The 25,365-nt window shown below is 47.4% G+C and overlaps 1 protein-coding gene across 1 annotated transcript; it reads left to right on the forward strand.

Annotated features, from left to right (window-relative positions):
- Window positions 1-17,699: 17,699 nt before the first annotated feature.
- On the forward strand, window positions 17,700-24,975 carry Maneal (mannosidase endo-alpha like). Its single transcript, XM_085686562.2, has 4 exons — window positions 17,700-18,317; window positions 19,528-19,637; window positions 20,561-20,637; window positions 22,809-24,975. Exons 1-4 carry the CDS (start codon window positions 17,777-17,779, stop codon window positions 23,443-23,445), a joined length of 1,365 nt encoding a protein of 454 aa, XP_085542688.1. The 5' UTR covers window positions 17,700-17,776; the 3' UTR covers window positions 23,446-24,975.
- Window positions 24,976-25,365: the final 390 nt, after the last annotated feature.

Here is a 25,365-nt window from a genome sequence, read left to right on the forward strand (position 1 = left end):
GGTGTCCTTGGAGGTAACAAGAGGATGTTGGATTCCCTGGGACTAGAGTCACAAACAGTTGTGAGTTGCCATGTGGGTACTGGGAATTGAGCCCGAGCCCCCTCTGCAGGAGTAGCCAGCGCTCTTAACTGCTGAGCCATCTTTCCAGGGCTGCAGATCCAAACTTTACCATAACTTCCATCTCCACACTACTGAACGGATTTCTACATGTGAAAATTCTGGTGTCACGGGTGTGGGGCATAGCTCACTGGACAGAGAAGGTCATCTCCTTCACAGAGAACACTAACATTGCACATGCAGACTCGGAACCGAGCCCTGCTCTCGGGAAGGACCTGGGGTGCAGAGCAGCAAGGAGCTTTAGTCCACAAAGGGACATCTTCACTTGTTGCTGTCCTTGCCCATCCCAGATCTCCTTTACTGGCATAACAAAGAGATTCTCATTCCCAAGATGGTTCTTTTCTGAGGTAATTGGTCCACAAGTAAAAATGAAATGGGGTTGTAAACAAAAAGAAACTTTAGACAGGGTCTCATTTAGAGCAGGCTAGCCTCCGGTTCCCTATGTCGCTGAGGACAACCCTAAGCTCTGGATAGCCCTGCTTCTGTCTCCCAAGAGTACAGGTGTGCTCCATTGCTCCCAGCTTTAGGGTCTAAGGTTAGTAGATGGTTCAACACAGTTACTCAACACCATCATTAATTAAAGTCAAAATAGGGGAGGAAAGAAAGGACGAAGGAAGATTAAGTGGCCAGAAAGGAAGAAAGACAGAATTAGGTAAAGGGTTGTAGAAAAAAAGAGAAAAAAGACAATGGGGGACAAAACCGTCTAAAAGAAAGAAATGGGCTTGAAGAGGCAAAAGTGTCATCAGGACTCAATACCTGGCCAGCTGCCAAGTGGTATCAGAAGTGACATTTACCTTTGTGAATTCATCATGGTCCAGGCTTATAAATTTGATACCGCAGCATTAAGAAGGAATCTATGCGCTGGGAAACTGGGTGACGGCCGCACTCGATCAGCATCTGTCCTGCTGTCTGAGACTAGAAGCAGTACATTAATTTTTGGTGAGGAATTAAACTGCCCAGGGGTCAGCGCTGTGTAATCATAAGCCTGTCACGTGCCGTCCTATAGGAAGATGTGCACGGGGAACTGCTCTAGGTGGATGCAGCTGTGTGAATGTGAGGGAGAGGCTGGAGGCCTCCAGGATTGGATGGCATTTATCCTGATAGCCTCAAGCTCCAAATCTTGGCCGACCCCTGGTACAACGAATAGGCTGTAACAACATCTGCTTCTCTGAATAATTGTGTTTGTTTGCCTGTTTAAAACTTTATCTTTTTTATTTTATATTCATTTGTGTTTTTCCTGCATGTATGTGTGAGGATGCCAGAACCCCTGGAACTGGAGTTACACAGTTGTGAGCTGCCGTGTGGATGCTGGGAATGGAACCTGGGTCCTCTGGAAGAGCGGAGCTGTTTTGTTGTTGTTTTGGTTTGGTTTTTGTTTTTCGAGACAGTGTTTCTCTGTGTAACAGCCCTAGCTGTCCTGGAACTAGTTCTTGTTGACCAGTCTGGCCTCAAACTTATAGAGATTCTCCTGCCTCTGCCTCCTGAGTGCTGCGATCAAAGGCGTGCGCCACCACCGCCCGGCCACAGTCAGTGCTCTTAACCCCTGAGCCATCTCTCTAGTCCCTATTTGTTTGTTTTAATTCAAACTCTTTGCTACAGTGCCCCCATTTAACAGAGTTAAATTAATAATGTAATATTTCTGGGTGTGGTGATGTATACCTTCAATCCCAGCACTTGGGAGGCAAAGGCAGGCAGATCTCTGAGTTCAAAGTCATCCTAGTCTATAAAATGAGTTACAGGACAGAGAAACCCTGACTCGAGACAAAAACAACAACAACAAACAAACAAACAACAAAAAACCAACCAATCAAACAAAGCTAGCGAACAAGCAAACAAAAACCCAAAGTAATATCAATTAATGAAAACTGTAATCCCTGGACCAACAAGGTGGCTAAAACAGTAAAGGCCCTTGATGTTAACCCTGATGACCTGATTCTGATCTCAGGAACCCACATGGTAAAGGAGAGAAGCAATCTCGTTAGATGTCCTCTGGCCTCCACACGTAAACCATGACATGCCTATGGCACCACTCACACATATATCCATACATCATACATGCACACACACTGTCTTAGCTGGACTGTCTCTGGCTGTGAAGAGACACTATGGCCACAGCAGCGCTTATAAGGAAACATTTAATTGAGGCTGGTTTACACTTCAGAGGTTCAGTCCATCACAGGGTGGGAAGCATGGTGGCATGCAGACAGACATGGTACAGGAGAAGCCTGGAGTTCTACATCTATATCTTCAGGCAGCAGGAAGAGAGACGCTGGGCCTGGCATGAGCATCTGAAACCTCAAAGCCTGCCCCCAGTGACACACTTTCTCCAGCACGGCCACACCCACTCCAACAAGGCCACACCCACTCCAACAAGGCCACATCCACTCCAACAAGGCCACACCCACTCCAACAAGGCCACACCCACTCCAACAAGGCCACACCCACTCCAACAAGGCCACACCACCTACTAGTGTTGCACAGGAGCCTATGGAGGTCATTTTAGTTCAAACCACCACACACACACACACACACACACACACACACACACATAAACCAAAAACAGTTTAAGGCCTTGAGTACCTCTCCTCTGTGTTCCTGTACTATGGCTGTTCTCTAAATAACGTTTCTCTGTTAATTTTTTATCTGTTTATTTATCTGTTGCAGATAAGAAAATGAATGCATGAATGAATGAATGAATGAATAATGAATATTCATTCAGGCGTGGGGATGTAGCTCCATTGGTCGAGTGCTTGCCTAACGTGCATAAAGCCCTAGATTCGAATCCTAGCCCCTCATAAACCAAGTGTAGTGATGAACACTTCCAATGGCAGTGCTCAGAGATGGAGGTGTGAGCATCAGTAGTTCAAGTCATTCTCAGCGACACGGTGAGCTGAGGTCACCTCGACTGTGTGAACCTTCATCTCAAAACTTTTGTTCAAGTGACAACACCCAACTGTTACATCTCAGATGATTCACGCTTTAAACCTTAAGTTGCTTTCCCTCCCTCGCCTCACCCCCGCTAGCACGTGGTGCTGATGCAGCCCCGGCTTATTTGGTTGTTCTTCCTCTAAATCCTCTGCTCAGAGAAAAGGACTTCTCTGCAATTTCCAAGATCAATAAGGATTATGATTGGCTAATCGTTTTCATCCTGGCACGTGCTACATCCCTGACCTTCTGAATGAAGGGTCCAAGAAAAGTTCCCATCTGAAATGAGATGCATAGTCACGAGTGGGGAGAAATATCTGTAATTACAGTGCAGGGACACTAAAACAGCAGGATTGTGAGTTCAAGGTCAACCTGCAGTAGTTAGGGACCTTCCTTCAAAAAAAACAAACAACAAGCTCGGTGTGGTAAGCCCCTGCACTTGGGAGCCTGAGGCAGTAGATATCTGAGTTCCATAAACAAACAAATAAAAAACCTAAGAGCTGGAGAGGTGGTTCCGTGGTTAAGAGCAATGGCTGCTTTTGCAGAGGACCAGGGTTTAGGTCCTAGCGCCCAAGATAATTACAACCATTTGTATTGCAACTCACAGCATTTGGAATTCCAGTTCCTCGAGGTCTGATATCTTCTTCTGACCTCTGAGGGCACCAGGCACACATGTGGTACACATATGTACACGCGGGCAAAATTGTTATACACATTATACACAAACAATCAAATAAATACTTTTTAAAAGAGAGGGGTGTTCCGCCTGCATCATGAGTCCCCCAGAGTCCGCCAGGAGTCCGAGTTTGTATGGAAAAGCAAGGAGTCTTTATTGCAGGCTCGAGCTCGGGCGGGCCCTGGGCTCTCTGCCTGCACTGACACAGCGCTTGGACCAGGGAGAGCATTGAGCTCAGCTTATGGCAGGGTTTTTAAGAAGTAAAGGATGGGGTGGGGGTAGGGGAATTCCAGATTCAGATGGGCGTTGAGCTCCTGACTGGGTAGGAGTGGGGCAGCAGGAGTCTTGTCAAACAGGGATTGGTTCTGGTTTGTTGCAAGGAAATTGACAACCTATATACAAGTTAGGTAAGCAATTTTTTTTTTTTGAGATAGGATTTCTCTGTGAAACAGTCTTCCTGGCTGTCCTGAAACTCGCTTTGTAGACCAGGCTGGCCTCAAACTCACAGAGATCCACCTGCCTCTGCCTCCTGAGTGCTGGGATTAAAGGTATGCACCACCACTGCCTGACAGGTAAACCATTTATTCTTAATGTTCTAGAGCATCTAGTACTTGTTTGTCTCAATACTGATTGGTCCCCCACAAAGTACAGTGTGTGGTTTTTCCTGGTTATTGTAAGGGTGAGGCCTAGTCCCAGTATTGGCCTGAAGCCTGTCATGGCTGCTCTAATGTTAAGTTAGGCCGTTTCATTGGGGAGTGGCCTGTATTATGATTTCAACCACCATAAGGCTGACACGTCCGGGTTCTTGGGCCATGCATATGCAGACTGGCCCTCAGGCAGGAGTGCCTAATGGCCCCAGGGTTATTAAAGGGCCCCACGTGTGACCCATGTGTGGTGTGGTTGCATCATCCACGTATGACTCAGCTAAGCCCTTGCGTGCATGTGTGAGTCCCGTCATCTGCATATGATGTAGTCATGTCAACCCCCTGTGCACATGCGCTAGGCAGATTTTAAAAGATAGACACCCACCCCCTCCGCACACTGACTTCCCCAGGCCTGTGCACACCCCCTCTAATAAACTCCTAAGCGTGTTTGTTGCGTGTTCCGTGTTTCCTTCTCACTCGCGTCAGGTAATTTCTGCTTGGCCGGCTATGCACTACTTCTTTGGATATTTCTGGTTGGTTGGGACCTCCAGCTCACACCTGCATGATATGGAAAGTCCCTTTCCTGTCTCTCCAAACCCCATCTGCTCAGAGAGTCTCTAAACAAAGTACAGGCCCCAAAAAATCCAGTTCCACATTCTTGGTGGCTATGCAGCTTCCTCCTCTGAAATTGCCCGCCACCCAAGTCCCCACCTAAAGTGCTCTGCTTTTGACCAATACATGAGTACAAATGCAGCTAGTGGCGGACTGGTTCTACCCCTGGCTTACAACTTTTAAAATCTCCCTGCTATTATTTGTGGGCATGGCTTCTCCAGCATCCATCTCTGGGACTGGAGAACCTGCCCTGGGAGTTGCTTTGCTCAAATAAACCTGTCATTATACTTTTTAATTTGACTTTATCTGGTTTACTGCATTGCCGGAGAAACCTTTATTGAGGGTGGGGGGGCATGCAGAAAACCTATTAGTTTCAATTCCCTTCGCCACATCCGTGAGATGTGGCAGCTGTCCAGGGAAGGGTGGCATGGGAACACTAGCTGTGAGCATTTGTCAACTGGATGCAACAGGAAGCATCCTGAGCTGACACTGGCTCAGGTAGAAGAGAGATTTAACAGAATGGAGTCCATCTGGGTCAAATAGCAAGATTCTGTACTGGATGGTGTAGAGCAGCAACCAAACTCCAAATCACATTAAGCAAAGGAAATTCCAAATCCCCAGCACCAAAAGAAAAACGAAAAATCAAAAGGAGGGTGGTGTGGGAGGTCCTTCTATCTGTGTGTTGCTTTTCTTGGTTAATGAATAAAGAAACTGCCTTGGCCTGTTGATAGGGCAGAACTTTGGTAGGCGGGGAAGATGGAAATGATTGCTGGGAGGAAGAAGGGCAGAGTCAGAGGGATGCCATAGATCCACTGTCGGAGGTAGACTTGCTGAAACTTTCCTGGTAGGCCACGACCTCGTGGTGATACACAGATTAATACAAATGGGTTAAATTAAGATGTAGGAGTTAGCCAATAAAAAGCTAGAGCTAATGGTCCACGCAGTGATTTAAGTAATACAGTTTCTGCGTAATTGTTTCTGGTCCAAGCTAGTCAGGTGGCTGGGAATGAACAAGTAGCCCTCCTCCAACAGGAAGGTATGACTTAGGGGCAGAGCTCAGTGGTGGAGCTCTGTCTGATATGTGTGACTTGAGGTTTCATCTCTAGCAATGAAAAAAAAAAGAATGCATTTTAAATCCTACAACCAGAAAATCAAATATTTGAGTTCAGTGCAACAGATGAGTCTAAAGCACAAAGAATGCCTAGATGGCTTGAGAGTTAATGTGTTGAAAGAGAGTTTCTGTACGAAATATCCAGACTGGGCCAAAAGAGATGGCCCAGAGGTTAACAGCATTAACCTCTTGATGTTCTTCTACAGGATCTGAGATCAGTTCCCAGCATCCACAGCAGGCTTCTCCTAACACCTGTAACTTCAGCTCCAGGTGATCTGATGCCCTCTTCTGGCCTCTGTAGGCACTGCACACATGGCACGCATTCATACACACACACACACACACACTCTTTCTCTCTCTCTCTCTCTCTCTCTCTTAAAAATAGTAAATCTTTAAGATCTGGGTAGGAGGAGCTGAGATGACTCAATGATTAAAGCACTTGCTGTTTTTGTAGAGGACCTGGATTTGGTTTCCAGCACATACATGATGGTTCACAACTGTCCTTGACCCCTGTTCCAGGGGATTAGATACGCTCTCTGACTTCCATGGACACCACACACATGGTACACATACATTCATGCAGGGAAAACACTCAGACACAAAAATAAAAGTAACTATATTCTTAAAAAGAAAGCAAGCTGGGAAGCGCAATGTAGTTGGGTAGTCTTGTAACCTCAGCACTGCAGAGGTGGAGGCAGGAGGATCAAATACTAAGAAAGAACGTATATTCCTAGAAGGAAAGCCGGGAAGGGCTGTGGAACAATCTTTGTACACTGTAAATATGTATTATTCTCATTGGTTATTAAAGAGCTGATTGGCCAATGGCTAGGCAGGATTTTCAGGGCAGAGAGAATGCTGGGAAGAAGAAGGGCAGAATCAGAGGAGACGTCATGAGATGCAGAGTGAGCAGGGTGGGAAGAACGTTCATGAGGTAAACAAACCTTGGGGCAGCACGTAGATAAATAGAAATGGCTTACTTTAAGTTATAAGAGCCGGCTAAAAACAAGCCTAAGCTATTGGCCGAGTTTGAGGCCAGACTGGTACATGAAACAAAATAGCATGCAGGATGACAGTGAGGCCCAAGAAATCATGGCCAAGCTAAGACCAGACTCTAGGACTTCCATCAAAAACCCTCAGGTCTGTGTATTTAGTGACGATGACAGCAAAGACAACTACTTTTCTAGTATTGTGTTGGGGGCTGCAGAGCCCTGGCCCCTTGACTCTCTTTGCCTGCCTCAGACCCTTTGCCTGCTGGAGGGAACGGAGTAAACAACTTGTTTTCCTGTGCCTGCAGCTGCTCTGAGCACGAGGCCCTCATGAGTTCCTGATGGCAGGGGAGTGAAGTCTGGTGGGTTTTACAGCTGGAAATCCCAAGAGCTGGGGCGTGGCTATCAGTTAAGGATTCCTATATAAGCTTCCCTGGAGCACAATAAAGTTGGCACTCTTGTTTCAAGGATGACCCGTGTCCCTGTGTGTATGTGTTTAAATCTCCAGCCTCCTTTCCTGGCTTGTGTACCGTCCCGTAGTGCAGGTGCTACAATTGTGTATTGTAGGACCCCAGACTCAGCGGCTTGAAATGCTATGTACTTACTGTAGTATAGCCTCACGGGTCAGATACACTGAGCTGGACCCCCTGCTGAGGATGGCACATGCCTGTAGTCAAGGCATTTACTAGGCTACAGGCTTCCTCCCCTCCTCCTTCCTTTCCTTTCCCCTCCTTCCCATCGTTTTTTGTTTTGTTTTTAATCTCCCCCTACCCTTTTCCTTTTTAAGACAGGCTCTTAAATCTGTCCACACTGGCCTCCAGCTTGACCTCACTATGTGGTCAAGGCTAACATTAAAATTCTGGATTTTTGTTTTGTTTTTTTTTAGGCAGGATCTCACTATGTTGACCTGGCAGGTCTTGGACTTGTTATGTAGAGTAAGATGGCCCCAAACTCACAAAGATTCTCCTGCCGCTGCCTCCTGAATTCTGGAATTAACGGTGTGGGCCACCTCACTTACCTGGCTAGTCTTAAATTTCTGCTTCTCCTGCCTTTATTTTCTAAGTGCTGAGGTTACAGGCCTGTGCCACTAAGTTCAGTTTATGTAGGATGCAGGTTAAACCACGGGCTTCTTGAACTCTAGGCAAGCATTCCTCCACCTGAGCCCCTTACATTCCCAGCCCCTTCCCCTTTGTTCTTTTTATGTCACTATGAAGCTTAGAGTGGACTTGAACACAAGATCCTCCTGTCAGCCTCTCGAATGAGGGGAGAACACACCTGTGTCATTACATATTGCTTCTTTCCCTCCTTCCTTTTTCCTTTTCCTCTGCCTTCCTCTCCCTTCTTCCTTCCTTTCTCCTTTTCTGCCTCTCTCCTCTCTCTCTCTCTTTTTTTCATCTCAGCAAGGCCCTGTACAAGCTGAGCCAGTATTTTACCACTGTACTCTACTCTGACCCACCTAAGTAGCATTCTGTTGTTATTATTATTATTACTGTGTGTGTGTATATATCTGCATATAAGAGTGGAGGAAAAAAGGGTGTTAGACCCCTGGAGAGCTAGAGGTACAGGCAGTTGTGAGTTGTCTGATATGGATACTGGGAGTAGAACTGCTCCTCTGCAAGCACCATCTCTCCAAACCCCCTAGGCTGTGTTCTTGAATGGAAACTCACTTTCAGAACTTAACTTGCTTCCATGCTCCTTCAGACTACGCACAGATACCTGCAAGTACCTGCCAGGTAGCATCCCAACAAGGTTGCTCCTTCCTTCCTTCCATTCTTCCATCCTTTCTTCCCTCCCTCCCTCCTTCCCTCCATTCATCCATTCATCCATCCTTCCTTCATTCCTTCCTTCCATCCATTCTTTCTTCTTCCTCCCTTCCTCTTTCCTGCCTGCTTGCCTTCTTTTCTCCTTCTTTTCTTTACCTGAATCTCATTCTGTCGCCAAGGATGACCTTGATCTCCTGGTCCTACGCCTCCACCTCCCAAATGCTGGGCTTTCAGGAACATTCCACCGTGCCTAGTTGAGGATGTTTATTTCATCCAGCCCATTGTAGACTCTTTCCTAGTCTCTTTTCAGGAATTTTTTTTTTATTAAGTCAGGACCATTTCTATCTTAATTAACTTGGACTGACCTGATTTAAGAACCTAATTATGTCTCCAACACCCTCATCACAGCCAGACTCTACTGGCTAGAAGCTTTTCCCAGATCCCGCCCATGCTCAAGGAAGGGGACTGCAAACTGTCAGGAATGTCAGGAATTGGAACCATGGGGATCACTCAGGTCTGTTTACCACAAACAGAAATATCAAAACCAGTGTCTTTCCACATAGCCCTGACTGTCCTGGAACTCACTGTGTAGTCCAGGCTGGCCTGTAGCTCGCAGAGATCAGCCTGCCTCTGCTTCCCAAGTGCTGGGATTAAAGGTGGGTGCCGCCACACCCTGAAATAAAAATAAAATATTTTTATTTTTTGGTTTGGAAGTGGTCTGGACGTTGCTGAACATGGTGAGATAGTGTCTCTCCCTCTCCCCCGACCCCCATCCTGGGGTGAGACCTAGGGCCCCTAGGGCCTCACTCATGCTACACACAGTTTACATCGCCACCCCCTAAGTTTTAGGCAGGCTACCTAAGATGGCCCCAAACTCACAAAGATTCTCCTGCCGCTGCCTCCTGAATTCTGGAATTAAAGGTATGGGCCACCTCACTTACCTGGCTAGTCTTAAATTTCTGCTTCTCCTGCCTTTATTTTCCAAGTGCTGAGGTTACAGGCCTGTGCCACTAAGTTCAGTTTATGTAGGATGCAGGTTAAACCACGGGCTTCTTGAACTCTAGGCAAGCATTCCTCCACCTGAGCTCCTTACATTCCCAGCCGAGCCATGACATGACACTTGGCACAAGCATGGGCACTAGCCAGTTAGTGCCCAACCACATCCTGTCCTTCGTCCCAGTGTTTCACGCAGGACAGCTGCAAAGGGGATGACTGGCCTTGTTCAGAGAACTTTGTCTGTCCAAGTAGCTGCACTATCCTGTGAAATGTGTGAGCTCCACGGAGATCTGAAGCATGCTTATTTTTTTTTAATATTTATTTATTTATTATGTATACGGTGTATACGGTGTATTCTGTCTGTGTGTATGCCTGCAGACCAGAAGAGGGTGCCAGACCTCACTATAGATGGTTGTGAGTCACCATGTGGTTGCTGGGAATTGAACTCAGGACCTTTGGAAGAACAAGCAATGCTCTTAACTGCTGAGCCATCTCTCCAGCCTCCTGAAGCATACTTATTTAGTTCTGTACCAGGCATTTTCTTCTGGGCCACCAATCAGCTCCCAAACCTTGAGAGGGAGACATTTGTTTTAAATGCTTGGCCTAATTTAGGTGCTTTTCTGGCTAGCTCATATAACTTAAATTAACCTGTTTTTCTTTATCTACTTTTTGTCTCAAGATTTTTTACCTTTCTTTCTGTACGTTTAACTTTTCCTGCTTCCTTCATGTCTGTCTGGCTGGTGACTGCCTGACCCTAATAATGTCCCTCTTTCTCCTTACTTCTCTCTTCCTTCTCTCTCCTAGAGTTCTCCTACTTATTCTCTCTGCCCTCCAGCCCCACCTATCCCTCTCCTCCCTAGTTATTGGCTGTTCAGCTTTTTATTAAGCCAATCAGGTGCCTTGGGCAGGCAAGGTGAAACAGTAATACATCTTTTTGTAATTAAACAAATGTAGCAGAAACAAATGTATCACATCCTTACACAGTTAAAGTAATAGTCCACAGCATAAATAAGTGTAACACATCTTTGCCTAGTTAAAATAATATTCCAAAACATAGTTCACTATTGTGTCAGCGGCAGCTAGAACCAGTTCCAATATGTGTCTCAGATGATAGTGTAACTCAGAGACAGGGCACCTGCCCAGCATGAGCGAGGTTCTGGCTTCAAATCCCTGCAGTGTAAATAAATATACGTGTTCACTGACTTCAGGAGTGGGACTTCAATAATCCAATTCCTTCCAAACACCCAGCTGTGTGTGGTGATATGTATCCACCACTGGAATTCAGGAGGCCAAGGCAGGAGGGTTGTGAGTTCAAGGCCAGCTTGGACTACATAGTGAGACCATGCTCCCAAAAGCCAAAGTTATAACTTGAGAGAAAGTTTAGCAGGTAAAGATGCTTGCCACTAAGACTGGCAACCTGAGTTTAGTCCCCAAGTCCTACATGGTGAAAGGTGAGAACTGACTCTCACAATGGTCCTCTGACTTCTACATGTACTCCATGTACAGATGTGTCCATGCACACACACACACACACACACACACACACACACACACTCACAAATGAATGTAAAAATAATTCTTGAGTCTAGTCCAATGCAAACATGTATGAATAGCCTTATTCTGCGTAATCCTTACCACAAGCCTGTGAGACAACCACAATCTTAGACGATTCACTGTTCAGTTTGTTTAAATTCACTCTCCTTGTTCATCAAATATTGTACATTGCATTGAAAGTCAAACTGCACTGCAAGTCCTGTAATAAAGATGTAATCCCCCATGGTCCTCTTCCATTCCCGAGTTTCAATCCCTAGGGCCACCTGCTCTGGGCTGCCTCTTCCATGTCTATTCACACTTTCTGAGCATGATTCTGAATCTGGACAGAACTAAGCCTTCCTAAGAGGAGCCCTTTCTGCTCCAACACCGCTCTGCAAACCTTAGGGTAGGAGAGGACCAGATCGTCCACATCCGGGGCCAGTCAAGAGCAGCTCTGTTGGGGTTTTCATGGGCTGTGTCTAGAGACAGGAGACACTTGTGTGAAAAGTCGGGGCAGACGTGGCTCCAGTTCAGCTACGCCTCTTCCTGAGGGTCTGTGTCTTTGCTGTGTCCTCTATAAAACGGTAGCAGATGGATGTGAAGAAGAGGTTAAGGTGTCGGCAAGCAGGCGTTCTTGGAGGTGAGATCCAGACAGAGACCGTGAAGGGAAGATGGTTTGAACCAGGACAAAATGCGAACAAGAAGCATAGATTTAAAGGTAGAAACAGCACAGTATATTTAAGAAACAATTAAAGAGTCAGGCGGTGAGGGACAGGCAGGCAAATCTCTTTGAGTTCAAGGCTAGCCTGGTCTACAAAGTGAGTTCCAGGACAGCCAGAGCTGTCACATAGAGAAACTCTGTCTCAAAAAAAAACAAGAAACAAAGCCAAACAAAATCTTCCACCTTGATACTTTAATACTTTTTTATTTGTTTTATTTTATTTTTGAATGGTCAGCCATCATTAGCCTCCTCTTATTTTTCCCCTCAACTTGATGTATGTAGGCTTTGATCTCCCTAGAAGTGGACTGAGGTGTTGAGGCAGCCAGGGCTTGACTGGACACACTTGAGACTAGTTTAATAAAAGTGCACACCTTACAAACAAACAGATAAACAAAGATTTATTATAATGCCAGTATATTGGTAGTGCAAGCCTTTAATTCCACCACTCAGGAGATATAGGCAGGGCAGGTGGATCTCTTTGAGTTCAAGGCCAGCCTGATCTACATAGTGAGTTCCAGGTCGGCTAGGGCTACAAAGTGAGACCCTATCTAAAAAAGTGTATTTGATTTTTGATATGTGTACATATGTGTCTCTGACTATAGTCTTATACATGTATGAACACAGGCATGTACATAGTCCAGAAGATGGCTTTGGGTCCCCTAAAACTGGTGTTACCAGTGTTATGGGTACTGGGAATTAAACTTTCTCTGCAAGAGCAATATGTGCTCTTAACCACCCAGTCATCTCTCCTGGGATAATAGTGAGATTACATGCATGCAAGCGCTACCCGTGTCTGGCTTTCTCAGTGCTGGGGATCTAACTCAGGGCCTATGTGTATGTGTGCGTGCATGAGGCACACTCTCTAACCACAGAGCTACATCTCCCTCTCTATGTTTGTTTTAGATGAAGATGTTGGGTCAGCAGGGAAAGAAATCCTACCCAGAGCAGACAGCAGTGGGCCAGCCCTTGGGAGCTGCAGGGAAGGCAGGTTAGGATTGGAGGATGGGAAGAGCCCCATTGTGACCAGGTTTTGTTTGGTGTTATGCAAACCCAGCTGAGAAACCTCAGGGATATAACAGAATGTGACCCCAATATAGACCAGTACAAGGTTACAGGTGGTCTCTACAATCTTTTAGTCCTGGTGGTCTGCAAATGAAAAAGTAATTTCTTTTAGGTTTATTTATATCTATGAGTGTTTTGTCTGCATTTACGTATGTGCACCACATTTGTGCCTGTTGCCCGTGGAGTGCAGAAGAGGGTGTTGGATCCACTGACACTGGAATTAGTGATGGATGGGCATGAGGCAACCCAGGGATGCTGGGAACCCAACTCAGGTACTGTGGAAGCGATCTAACTGTTGAGTCATCTCTTCTGGCCCTGTAACTTCTTTTTTAAACTTTTATTTTAAGATGTGTGTGTTGGCTGGGGGCCATAAGGACCACGTGTGATGAAATCAGAGGGCAATGCCGAGCCAGCCCACCCTTTGCTGGCCCTCGGAAAGATGGCCTTGTCCGCCATGGACAGTGTAGCAAGGGTCCTGGCCCTGACTCTCACCGGAGAGCTGTAGAAAAGCTGGCTCTGCCCCTTTCCTGAGGGGGTGGTCCCAGTAGCCAGCTCAGCTCATGCAGGCTTACAGCCAGAACTGGGATTGGCCCACCCTAATATGGACCCCATATAGGATCAGCTGGAGCTCATGAGGGGACTGGTCCTATGGAACAACACCTGCAGGATCTCCAGGACCGGGGAAGCTGCAGGGAATATTTGAGAGGAGTTTCGGTGAGGATCCAGTGATGATGGTGTACCAGAAGCCTGAGGCCTTGAACCAGACCCGCGACTCATTGCAGTGAGCATCTACAAGTAAGGCTGAGTCAACACACAGCGCTCCCAACGCCACTAGGATGAGAGAGCTGAGAAAGATGGAGGAGCAAAGAGTTTGGTTTTATTTATTTATTTGTTTGTTTGTTTATGGATTTTCAAGGCAGGGTTTCTCTGTAGTTTTGGATCCTGTCCTAGATCTCTCTGTATACTAGTCTGACCTCGAACTTACAGAGATCCACCTGCCTCTGTCTTCCGAGTGCTGGGATTAAAGGCATGAGCCACCACTGCCTGGCAGTTTGAATTTTTTTTTTAAATTTTGTAAAAATTTTTCTTTTGGGAGGACTCTGCAGAGGTGAGAGGCAGATATTGGGGAACTGGGAGATGAATGGAATTGGGGTGCATGATGTGAAATTCCCAAAGAATTGATAAAGAAATTATGTTAAATAAGTAAATCCAAAAAATGTGTGTATGTGCAGGTTGGGTATGTGTTGAGTGTGTGTGTGCCACAAGCATGCACTTGTATGTGGAGGGACGAGGACAGCTTTGGGCGTTCTTTCTTTCTGTCCTCAACGGGTTCTAGGGATTGAATTCAGGGCTTTAGAATTGGCAGCAAGAGTTTTTACTATCTTACAAGGCCTGATCTGTAATTTATAACATTATGCAATTGATACTGTAACATAATATAGAAAAAGAATCCAACTCTAGTTCCAGGTGATCCAACGCCCTCTTCTGGGTTTATTGGGCATTGCACACACATAAAATGGAAGCAAAACACATATAAAATAAAGATGAATAAATCTTTAAATTGGGTTCTATTGTTTTTATTTTCCAAGAGCCATTTCTTACAGTCTATAAACATATTCCCTCACTTATATAGTAACCTGCTCTTGTTTTAAAAATATGAAACCTTTGGGGCATTAGACATTTTCAAAAACACTAAGGCATAGAGGTGTTTTGACTGCATGTGTGTCTGTGCACAACATACATGCTTGTTGTCTGAGAAGACCAGAAGAGGCAGTCAGATCACTTAGAACTGGAAATACAGACAGTGTGAGCTGTCATGTAAACTCGGGTCCTCTGGAAGAGGAACCAGTGCTCCTAACTGGCCTTCTCTCCAGCCTGTTGACCAGTGGTTCTCAGCCTAATGCGGTGGTCCTTTAATAGAGTTCTTCATGCCGTGGTGGCCCCCTAAACAAAAAAAAATTATTTCATTACTACTTCATAACTGTAATTTTGCTACTGTTATGAATTGTATTGTAAATACCTGATAAGTAGTCCTCAAAGGGGTTGCAACCCACAGGTTGAGAACCATTATGCAGACAGTAGCCTTTTATTGTTTGTTTTGTTTTGATCTTTAAAACTAGCTTTTACAGCCAGGCAGTGATGGTGCATGCCTTTAAACCCAGCACTGGGGAGGCAGAGGTAGGCGGATCTCTGTGAGTTTGAAGCCAGCCTGGTCTACAAGAGCTAGTTTCAGGACAGCTAGGGCTGTTACTCAGAGAAACCTTGTCTCAATAAACAACAACAACAACAACAACAAAATCCTAGCTCTTACTGGCTGTCTCAGGCTGGCCTCAAACTTAAACTTCAGGTCTCAGCCTCCTGTGTGCTGCACGCTACCATGTCTCACCAGCATTTTATTTGTAAGTAGCTACAGTGTTTCCATGTCCTTTTAGCTACTCTTCTGTTTGCTGAATTCTTTTAATTTTTATTTATTTATTTATTATGAATACAGTGTTCTCTCTGCATTCCAGAAGAGGGCACCGGATCCCACTACAGATGGTTGTGAGCCACCATATGGTTGCTGGGACCAGAACCCAGGACCTCTGGAAGAGCAGCCAGTGCTCTTAACCTCTGAGCCATCTCTCCAGTCCCTTGTTTGCTAAATTTTTAAAAATTATATTTGTTTTTTTTATGTGCGTGTCATAGGGGTGGAGTGTGCATGGACAGACACATGATTGTAGAGGGAAGGGTAACTTGTAGAACTCGGTTCTCTTTTTCTACCTTGTGGGTCCCTGACTTCAAACTCAGATCATCAGGCCTTGGCAGCAAACACTGCTACCCACTGAAGCATCTCAATTGCCTGGTCTTGCTGTTTTCACTTTCACCTGACATCTGAAAGTCAAGGACCTGCTTTGGTAACTCCTGTTTCACGGTGATGGAGCAGGCTTGCAGGAAACACGAGCTTCCTCCAGGGATGTCAGAACATACAAGCTTTTTCTTTCTTTTTTTTTTATTTTATATGCATTGACTTTTTCCATGGGTGTTGGGGTCCCCTGGAATGGGAGTTATAGACAGTTGTGAGCTGCCATATGGGTTCTGGGACTTGAACCCATGTCCTCCAGAAAAAGCAGTCAGTGCTCTTAACCACTAAGCTATCTCTCCAGCCCTGTATAAACCTTTTCTGGAAGGTTTTTCTTCCCCTTCCTGGGAGTTATTTGGACTTCTTTGGACCTGGAAGGTAAACCTCTCACTACCAGCTTTCTAGGGTGACCTAGACCCAGACTTGTGGCTGATTATTTCTGTATATTTATAGTATGTCAGCACAGTGTGTAAGCCACCTCTGCCTCTGCTGCTGACCTGTACTCCTGGGTCATAAGGTTGACTTGTTCCTACCTTCTCCACAGTAACTCTACTTGCCCTCCTGGGGTTCTTATGAACCCCAACTCTGCAAAGGCAAGAAGGAGATACCACAGACACTCAAGGTTATAGTCTCAAGGCCTTTGGATTTTGTTCACATTTCTGATTGACCTTATCAATGATTGACTTCAACATGAATGGGATACAACTTATGCCAACTAGAAGGGATAGAAAGTGTACGGAAAGCTTCTGGATGTTTATTTTATGGCCATGAAAAGCCAGGCGTGGTGATGCAGGCCTGTAATACCAGCAGTCTGGAGGCAAAAAATATCCCGAGTTCAAGACTAGCCAAGGCCATTCGGAAAATTTCAGTTCATCATCAGCTATACGGTCTCAGAAAAAAAAAATTAATAATACAAGACAGGCACACACCTGTCACCTCAGTACTTGGACACTGAGGTAGAAGGATCAATGGTTCAAACTCAAGGTCTGCTTGGGCTGTAGATTGAGTTCAAGGTCAGCCTGGGGAACTTAGTCTCAAAATACAGACCGGCAGAGAGGATTGAACTCACTGCTGTGGGATTCTTGTCGAGCATGGGTGTAAGGCCCTGGCTTCAATCTCAGTACGGGAGGGAAGAGGCGCTACCTGCCTACTGGAAAGCAGAGCTGAGGAAGAATAGGGGACCGTGCATAGATGGCCCAGACTATAGACGGTACTATTGCGCAGGAAGCCCAGGAGAGCCAGGCCTGATCCAGGAGTTCCAGGCCTGGCCCAGGAGTTAGGCCCCAGAGCAAGCGGCGGCCCCCCACTAGGCTTCTGGTTCCAGCCAGAGTTTGCAGGGTGGCCCAACGTTCCTCTTCTACTACCGGGGATCTGGAGCCAACTGCGGTGATGGTGACAGAGTTCACTGGAAGCAAGGCTCGGGAAGGAGGCTGAGAGACCCTGTGCTCCCACCCTCCGCCCCAGCCTTCTATCGGGAAGATCCTGTCCTGCACCCCACCCGCACCCCAGATCCACCGGTCCCGGGACTCTGCGCCGGCGCCGGGCTGGGTTCGGGTTCCTCTGCCTGGTCCCCCCCTCCACTCGCTCTCATTTGGTCGGTGCCACTGCATCCTGTGTGTGCCGGGCCCGCCCGCACTGCGGGGAACAGGCGCGGAGCCGCCCTGGGCGTGCGACGCTTGCGGGCCGCGGCCTGGGACGCGCGGGCGGGCGGGCGGACGGGCGGGCGGGCAGACGGGAGAGATGGCGCGGTTCCGGGGTCGGTAGCGCGGCGGCCGGCACCGCGGCAAAGACATGGCCCGGCGGCGGCGCCGCGCCTGCATCGCCCTCTTCCTGGTGCTGCTCTTCGCCTTCGGCACGCTCATGGGGCTGCGCACGCTCAAGGCCCCGGACGGGCTGCCCGCGCTGGGCCCGGGCCCGGAGCTAGCGCCCTTCGAGCGGCGTCCGGAGGGGAATCCCGCGCCCGCCCGAGCCCCGGCCGCCCCCGCCGCTCCGCCGCCCCCGCCGCCGCCGCCGCGCTCCGCCGCCCCCCGAGCCTCGTTGGGCCCCGCCGAGGCCGATCCCGCGCCCCGGCAGAGCCTGCGCGTTTACTCCGATCTGCACGCCTTCTATTACTCGTGGTACGGGAGTCCGCGGCGCGAGGGCCACTACATTCACTGGGACCATGTCATGGTGCCGCACTGGGACCCCAAGATCTCGGCCAGCTACCCGCGTGGCCGCCACAGCCCTCCAGACGACTTGGGCTCCAGCTTCTACCCGGAGTTGGGTCCCTACAGCTCACGGGACCCCGATGTACTACGAGAACACATGACCCAGCTCAAAGAAGCCGCCATCGGTGAGTCCCCCTAGCCAGTCTGCCCCCCAGCCTCGCCCTTCCTTCCTGCACCTCAGCTTTTGCTGCCTGGCCGCAGGGCCCCGGCCCCATTCTCCCGCCAACCTGACCTCGTAGCCTTTCCCTCTCACTTTTATCTCGGGCCTACTACACACGACCGCCCCTTCCTCTAATGCCTGCTGTACCTTCTGGGCCTTTCTACCCTCAACAACCCCAGGGGCCTTCCGTAGGGCAGAGTTGGTGTGTGCGCACCTGTGTTAGAGCTATCCTGAGTAGGGACAGTAAGAACAGTCCTAAGTATGTTGCACCTCCAAGTTTCAGGAAAGTGGGGATCCTGGCCCCTCAAGTCTGGAAGGAGAGCTTGGGGAGGGTCGGCTTTCATAGCAGGTTTAGGGGAGCCCAACAGCTAGATGGTTGATCTGTCAGGGCTGAGGGCGGGCACAATACATGACAACCACAAGTTTCATCAAGTGCCCAGCCAGAGATCCTGGAGAACCTTCTGCATTACGTTGGGGTGGGGAGACGCACCTTGGTTAGATTTTGTCACTGAATTCTGCTAGCTTTTAATGATACATTTTGTTAGACCTCGAGACGGTTTGAGGGAGAGCTACAAGGTTTGGATCCAGGCTTAGTGGCTGGTGCATGCTATATAAGCCTAGCACTTGGGAGGGCCAGACTTCCCAGTTTGAAGTCAGTCAGGGTTACATAGTGGGACAGTATCTTCAAAATAATGAATGAATGAATGAATGAATGAATGAATGAATGAATAGGAAGGGGATACACAAAGATGTGGGAATGTGGGCTATTCTGTCTAGGCTTACTTTCTAGACGGGCAAGTTCTAGTCAAGGCAAATGCTCTCTCCCATGGGAAGCATGAGAATAGGACTTCTTCACAGGGATTTTCTCTAGGTAGGATCCCAGAGGTAGGGTTGTGGTTTTCAGGTGAGTGTGGCATTGCCATCCTTTCCCCTTCCTCCTGCTACTTGATGATGCACTCCTCAACCTGCTCCCTTGGCCGCAGGACTTCAGCACTGCGGGCGTGGACAGCTCCGAGGCCTGCAAAGCTCTGGACCCCAGGTCTGCCCCAGGAACCTAGCAGGATCCTAGCTCGAGGTTTTCAGGAATCGTGCAGTAGTTAGAGATGCTTTCTGCTGCTGGGGGCGGGGTGGGTGGGCACACTGTGTACCATTGAAGGGGCTTTTGTATTGTTTAGGAGTCTTGGTTCTTTCCTGGTATCCCCCTGGCATGGCTGATGATAATGGGGAGCCCTCAGATGATCTGGTACCTGCCATTCTGGACACTGCCCATCAGTACAACATCCAGGTGAGTTCAGAAGGTTTCACACACTGTCATGGAGAATGCTTCATGCTGCCATAGTTAGTGCTGGATGGCTGATGATGTGGTACTGGGAGAGGGTGTAGCAGGCTGCACCATGTCAGCTGTTACCATTTTTAATTTTGAGCAAATAGGGGACAAATGGAAGACTAAAAATATATTTATTCATATTTTTAAAATTTTGTGTGTGTGTTTATCTGTGTGTGGGTATGTTCAGATGTGTGTGGATGCCTGCAGAGGCCAGAGGCATTGGATCTCCATGGACTCGTTGTGGGTAACTTGACACGGGTGCTGCATACCCAGGTCCTTTGGAAGAGAGCCAGCACCCCAGTCCCTTCACTTTTATTAAATCATATAGGTTAAGTGGGAGACCCTTGGTTCTGGATACTTGGCAGGCCAGAGCCAAACAATCTGCAGACAGAATTCTCCACTCAACTCCACAGTGGAGGACAGTGCTGAACCCTCCATAAGCAGCTTCCCCTTCTAGTGAAAGGAGATGTGTGTAGCCATTCTCTCCAGACACATCAGTGAAGGAAGTCAGTTCCTACATCTGCGATGAAGGAAGAAAAATGTCAGAGAAGCCCCCTTGCCTTCCTGAGGTCACCGCTAGAAGGTTTAACAGATTGTGGCACATTTTCTGCTGACAGAGAGCAGGCACATGTCGCCTGGTGCTCATGATTGGAGCTGACAGAGGTAGAAACCTGAGTGCCATCTTGCAGTGACCTCAGAATGATTCCTAGATGTCCTGATGTGGGACCTGACGGGCAGTGGCAGCCTTCATTGTGCCCATCCTTGCCAGGCTTTCCTGAATTCAGCCCCTCCCTATAATCCATGACCGGGGGGGGGCGGCATTTATCTGTATGTGTCCTGCTCCTGACTATTCACCTGATCTGCAACTCCATTTGTGGCAGGTGGCCTTCCATATCCAACCCTACAAGGGCCGGGATGACGTCACTGTTCATGACAACATCAAGTACATCATTGACACGTAAGATGGGAATCGAGACGGAAGCAGGGCTAGAAGGGCTGGAGGTCAGGCAATGCAAGGGTGGAATACACGTGTTCCCAGCAGTTATGCAGGATACTGGGCTTGGAGTCAGGCAACTGAGTTTCAGGTTTAGCTCTGGAGCCCTAATTGAGTCTTGTACATAGGTGCTTCATACATGCTTGTATGTATTCACTGAAAAGCTGTTTAGTGCCCACACGTACAGCTATTATCTTTAGCAAAGTTTCTGACTTGACACTTATAGTCTAGCTGTTGGGGGTGCAGCAGAGCTCCCCAACCAAGAAGTGGGAAACCACAGCAATCTGTAGTATGAAAAAAACAATAAAAAGCTAAGCAGAGTTTTGTGTTAAGAATATGACCAAGAAGTTGGTTTTTGTTTGTTTGTTTGTTTTGTCTCCCCCCCCTCCTTTTATGGTTCTGGAGATCAAACCCAGGTTCCTTTGCATGCTAAGCATGAGCATATGTTACGTCCCAGCCCTCAAGGAATTACTCTAGAATGGGTGGTGATATGTGCTTCTCTGAGAGGACTTGTCCTAGGTGCTGACACCGAAGAGCCTGACTCTTGCTTTCCCTGTGAGCACAGCAGGGCTGTGAGCCGAGAGAGCTCTCACCGAGAACCAAACTTGATAGGCACTTTGAGCGTGGACTCTGTAGCCTCCAGAACTGAGCCATAAATATGGTTGTTAAGCTAAAAGGAATGAGTGAGCTTAGAATTCTGTTGTTTTTAAGACAGGGTCTCATATAGTTTAGGCTCCTTGAGCTCTTTAAGTAACTGAGCATGAACCTGAACTCCTAGTCTGTTGACCTTAACCTCTCAAGTGCTGGGACTACACATGTGTACCATTATGCCTGAGGCCCCAGGTTCAAGACAAGTTTTTGGTTGTTTTTTTTTTTTTAAGATTTTGCTTATTTTGTTTATTTATATTTATGTGTGTCTGTGTGTGCCCAGAGGCCAGGAGAGGAAGCTGGAGTTACAGGTATGTTACCTAATGTTACAGGTAGTTGCCCAATGTAGGTGCTAGGAACAGAACTCAGGGCCTCTGGAAGAACAGTAATTGCTTTTAACGTCTGAGCCATCTCTCCAGCAAATCGTTCTTTTAAAAAAGTATATTTAAAAAAATTATATTCACTGTTCCTACTCCTCTTCCTAACTCTTCCCAGACCCATCACTAATCCCTGCCTACACAATGTTTTTTTTAAAGTAAGTCAGCTCTGGCTGGGCACGTTGGTGCACACCTTTAATTCAAGGCTAACCTGGTCTACTTACTGAGCTTCAGGCCATATAGTGAGACCCTGTCTCAAATAATAGAAGAATAATAGTAAGTAGCTCTGCAAAGATCTGGAGAAAGGGGAAGATTTAAGACAGAGTGAGAGCCAGCAGATGTGACGTGGGATTCCCCTCTGCATGCTATGAATACCATTCGTTAATAAAGAAACTGTCTTAGGCCTGCACAAGGCAGAACTTAGGTAGGTGGGGAAAACTAAACTGAATGCTGGAAGAAAGAAGTCAGAGTCAGGGAGAAGCCATGTAGCCCCGCTGGAGAGATAGACGCCAGAGGGAACTTTACCCGGTAAGCCACAGCCATGTGTCAATACACAGATTACTAGAAATGGGTTAAATTAAGATGTAAGTTAGTCAATAAAAAGCTAGAGTTAATGGGCCAAACAGTGATTTAATTAATACAGTTTCTGTGTGGTTATTTCGAGTCTAGGCAGCTAGGACGAACAAGTGGCCTCCTACAACACAGATGGAATGTTCTTTATGGGACAAAGTCACATAAAGATTGATGATAGAAAGGCCAGTTAGGGAGTGAAGTCTGAAACCAGGCAAGTTCAGATCACACAGGGGTGTCCTTACAGGTACAGGAAGGAGCAATCAGATCAGATCCTATAGGGGGGCAGGAATGGAAGTCTAAACACCATTGCTGCCACAACCCAGACAAAGATGCGGAGGCCTGGCTTGGGAGAAGAGGCTGATGGATGACAGGCAGGGAGGGCAGGAAAAGAAGCGGGTTAATACTTGGAGGCATATGCTGACCATGTAACCTGAATCCTAGACTGCTGTGAGCACAGAAGAGATCGCCCCTGTGGCTGATCTCTCAGCTGTGCTGGCTTCTCACCACCAACTCAAGCCTCTCCCTCCTGCTCCTCAGGTATGGCTCCCATGGTGCATTTTACCGTTATAAGACCAGCATGGGCAAGAGCCTCCCACTCTTTTATATCTACGACTCCTACCTGACATCCCCTGAGGCCTGGGCCCACCTCCTGACACAAAACGGGCCCCACTCGATCCGCAACACCCCCTATGACGGGGTCTTTATAGCGCTGCTGGTGGAGGAGGGCCACACCCATGACATCCTTGCTGCGGGATTCGATGGAATGTACACCTACTTTGCCTCCAACGGCTTCTCCTTCGGTTCCTCCCATCAGAACTGGAAGGCTGTAAAGAACTTCTGTGATACCAACAACCTGATGTTCATCCCTAGTGTGGGGCCTGGGTACATCGACACCAGCATCCGGCCCTGGAACAACCACAACACTCGCAATAGGGTCAATGGCAAGTACTACGAGACAGCCCTGCAGGCGGCCCTGACTGTGAGGCCCGAGATTGTCTCCATCACCTCTTTCAATGAGTGGCACGAGGGCACACAGATCGAGAAGGCTGTTCCCAAGAAGACGCCAACTCGTCTGTATTTGGACTACCTGCCGCACCAGCCCAGCCTGTACCTGGAGCTGACCCGCCGCTGGGCAGAGCACTTCATCAAGGAAAAGGAGCAGTGGCTGATGTGAGGGGCTACCACTCAGACCTCATTAGGTCACCAAGTTGGTTCAGATGAGGAATAGGCACACACTAGTCCCAAGTAGCAAGTGGGTGCTTGTGGGTGGGCCAGCTATGGTGCTGGGGTGAAGGGAAGCAGGAGGCTGGCAGGAGGCCGCACATGGCTCAGGGCAGCTCCACGTCCTTTAGCTTTCAGCTGTGGCAGGTTGTACAGTGTAGTTCCCAGCCACTGTGCTTAAAAGGGTCTCAGGGTTCTGAGCTAGTATGCACCTGCTTCCTTTGGACAGCCCACATCTCCTCAGGCACCTTCCTTTTTCTGCTGAATACAGGGAATGGTATTTGACACTTCTAAAAGGGGACTTTGTCTTTCCAGTCCATTTCTGTGCCCCTTTACCAGGAAACACTGAGCACCCACTCATTACTAAGCATCTTATGGTCAGGTGCTGGGAAATTTGGTCAATGTTCCCTTCTGGAGCTTACAGGAGCTCGCTTTTGGTGTAGCCATGCAGCTAGCACCTTGGCTGTTTTGCTCTTCTTTGCAGCTACACCCAGGCCTGGAAATTCAGCTATTTTCCTCCAAGAAAATAGCTCTGCTTCAGAGCCTTTCCTGATGAACATAAAGCTGGAGAGGACTAGGTCACTCCCTCCCTCCGGCTATCTAGGCTGGGGAGGCCACGCACTAAGGCCACTCTCAGTGCTACTATGATTTGTATTAAACATGAAGTAGTGTTTGCCAGTACACGTTCCTCTTGCTGGCCTCTAGGTCAGACTGTGACAAATTAGTGTATGGCTGGGCTTGCTAGTTTTAGCACAATGGAGATGGGCTTGCTTAAATGACTAGTTCATATGTTTTCTAGAAGGAAGTTAGCAAGTCAGTACTTATTTATAAACAAACTAATGTTAATTGCAAGGATCCTTGTTAAAGTACGTCCAATGGAATATTTTTCAGCAAGGTTCTCAAATACACTTGAGGTGTTCACTGGAAACCACTGTACTGGTTTACAGGCTAAGGCTGAGCCATGACTCTGGGAAGAGGAAGCAGCAGGGGAGATGAGGTGGAATACAGGTCATTTCAAGGACAATCAGTCCATTTACTGACAAATGAACAGGGCTGGTCACCCCCGTCTGTAGCTTAGTTGAGAGGGCTGGATTTTACCAGTGCTAATTTCATTTCATACATACACAGCTTGGACACAGCAAGACCAGCAGGAAGGGGCAGGCATCTTCAATGAAAGTTGACATAGATCTTCTGAAGGCTAATCTACATCAACAGCCATAATGCACATATACACCTTGACCTAGAAATCCTACCCCAAAGGAAATAGCTCAAAAGAAAAATAAACCATTTACAACTGTTTGTAGCAGCATTTTTAATAGTAAAGAAAAATACAGCTTAAATACTCAAAAATAATTATGTATGCAGAATACTTGGCACATATATGAACAAAGATAAAACTTCTGAGTAAACAATGAAGTTAAATAAATTACACACAGAACTATATAATTTATTTTATCAATAAATAAGGAAGTCACTGGCTGAAGAGTCAAGATTTTATTTTCCAGTATTATTTCACTTGGGACCCCCAAGATAGTTTCCCTAAAATGACCTCTCTGACACTCAGGAAAGCTGTCTTGGGCTTTCCTGCATTGGTCCTGAGACTTCTAGAACACACTAGTGCTTCTAGCTGAGTTGATATGAAGTGCCACTGTCACCAGAAACAAGCTCTTAATACATTCTAATTCTGTACTCAATTTACTTTTGACTTTAAAGGCCTTAAAATAGTAAGGCTGATCTAAGAATGTTTTGTTTTGTTTTGTTTTTTTCTCTGTAGCTTTGGAACCTGTCCTGGAACTAGCTCTTGTAGATCAGGCTGGCCTCGAACTCACAGAGAACCACCTGCCTCTGCCTCCCGAGTGCTGGGATTAAAGGT

This window comes from Myodes glareolus, chromosome 3, assembly GCF_982192425.1.
Source record: "Myodes glareolus chromosome 3, mMyoGla1.1, whole genome shotgun sequence".
Lineage (NCBI taxonomy): Eukaryota > Metazoa > Chordata > Mammalia > Rodentia > Cricetidae > Myodes > Myodes glareolus.

Bases quoted from the DNA above. Each gene is read 5' to 3' on its own strand.
- Maneal (XM_085686562.2), top strand. From the start codon at position 17,777: ATGGCCCGGCGGCGGCGCCGCGCCTGCATCGCCCTCTTCCTGGTGCTG. The intron at 18,318-19,527 runs GTGAGTCCCCCT...TGTATTGTTTAG, and splicing joins GCTCAAAGAAGCCGCCATCG to GAGTCTTGGTTCTTTCCTGG. The intron at 20,638-22,808 runs GTAAGATGGGAA...CCTGCTCCTCAG, and splicing joins ATCAAGTACATCATTGACAC to GTATGGCTCCCATGGTGCAT.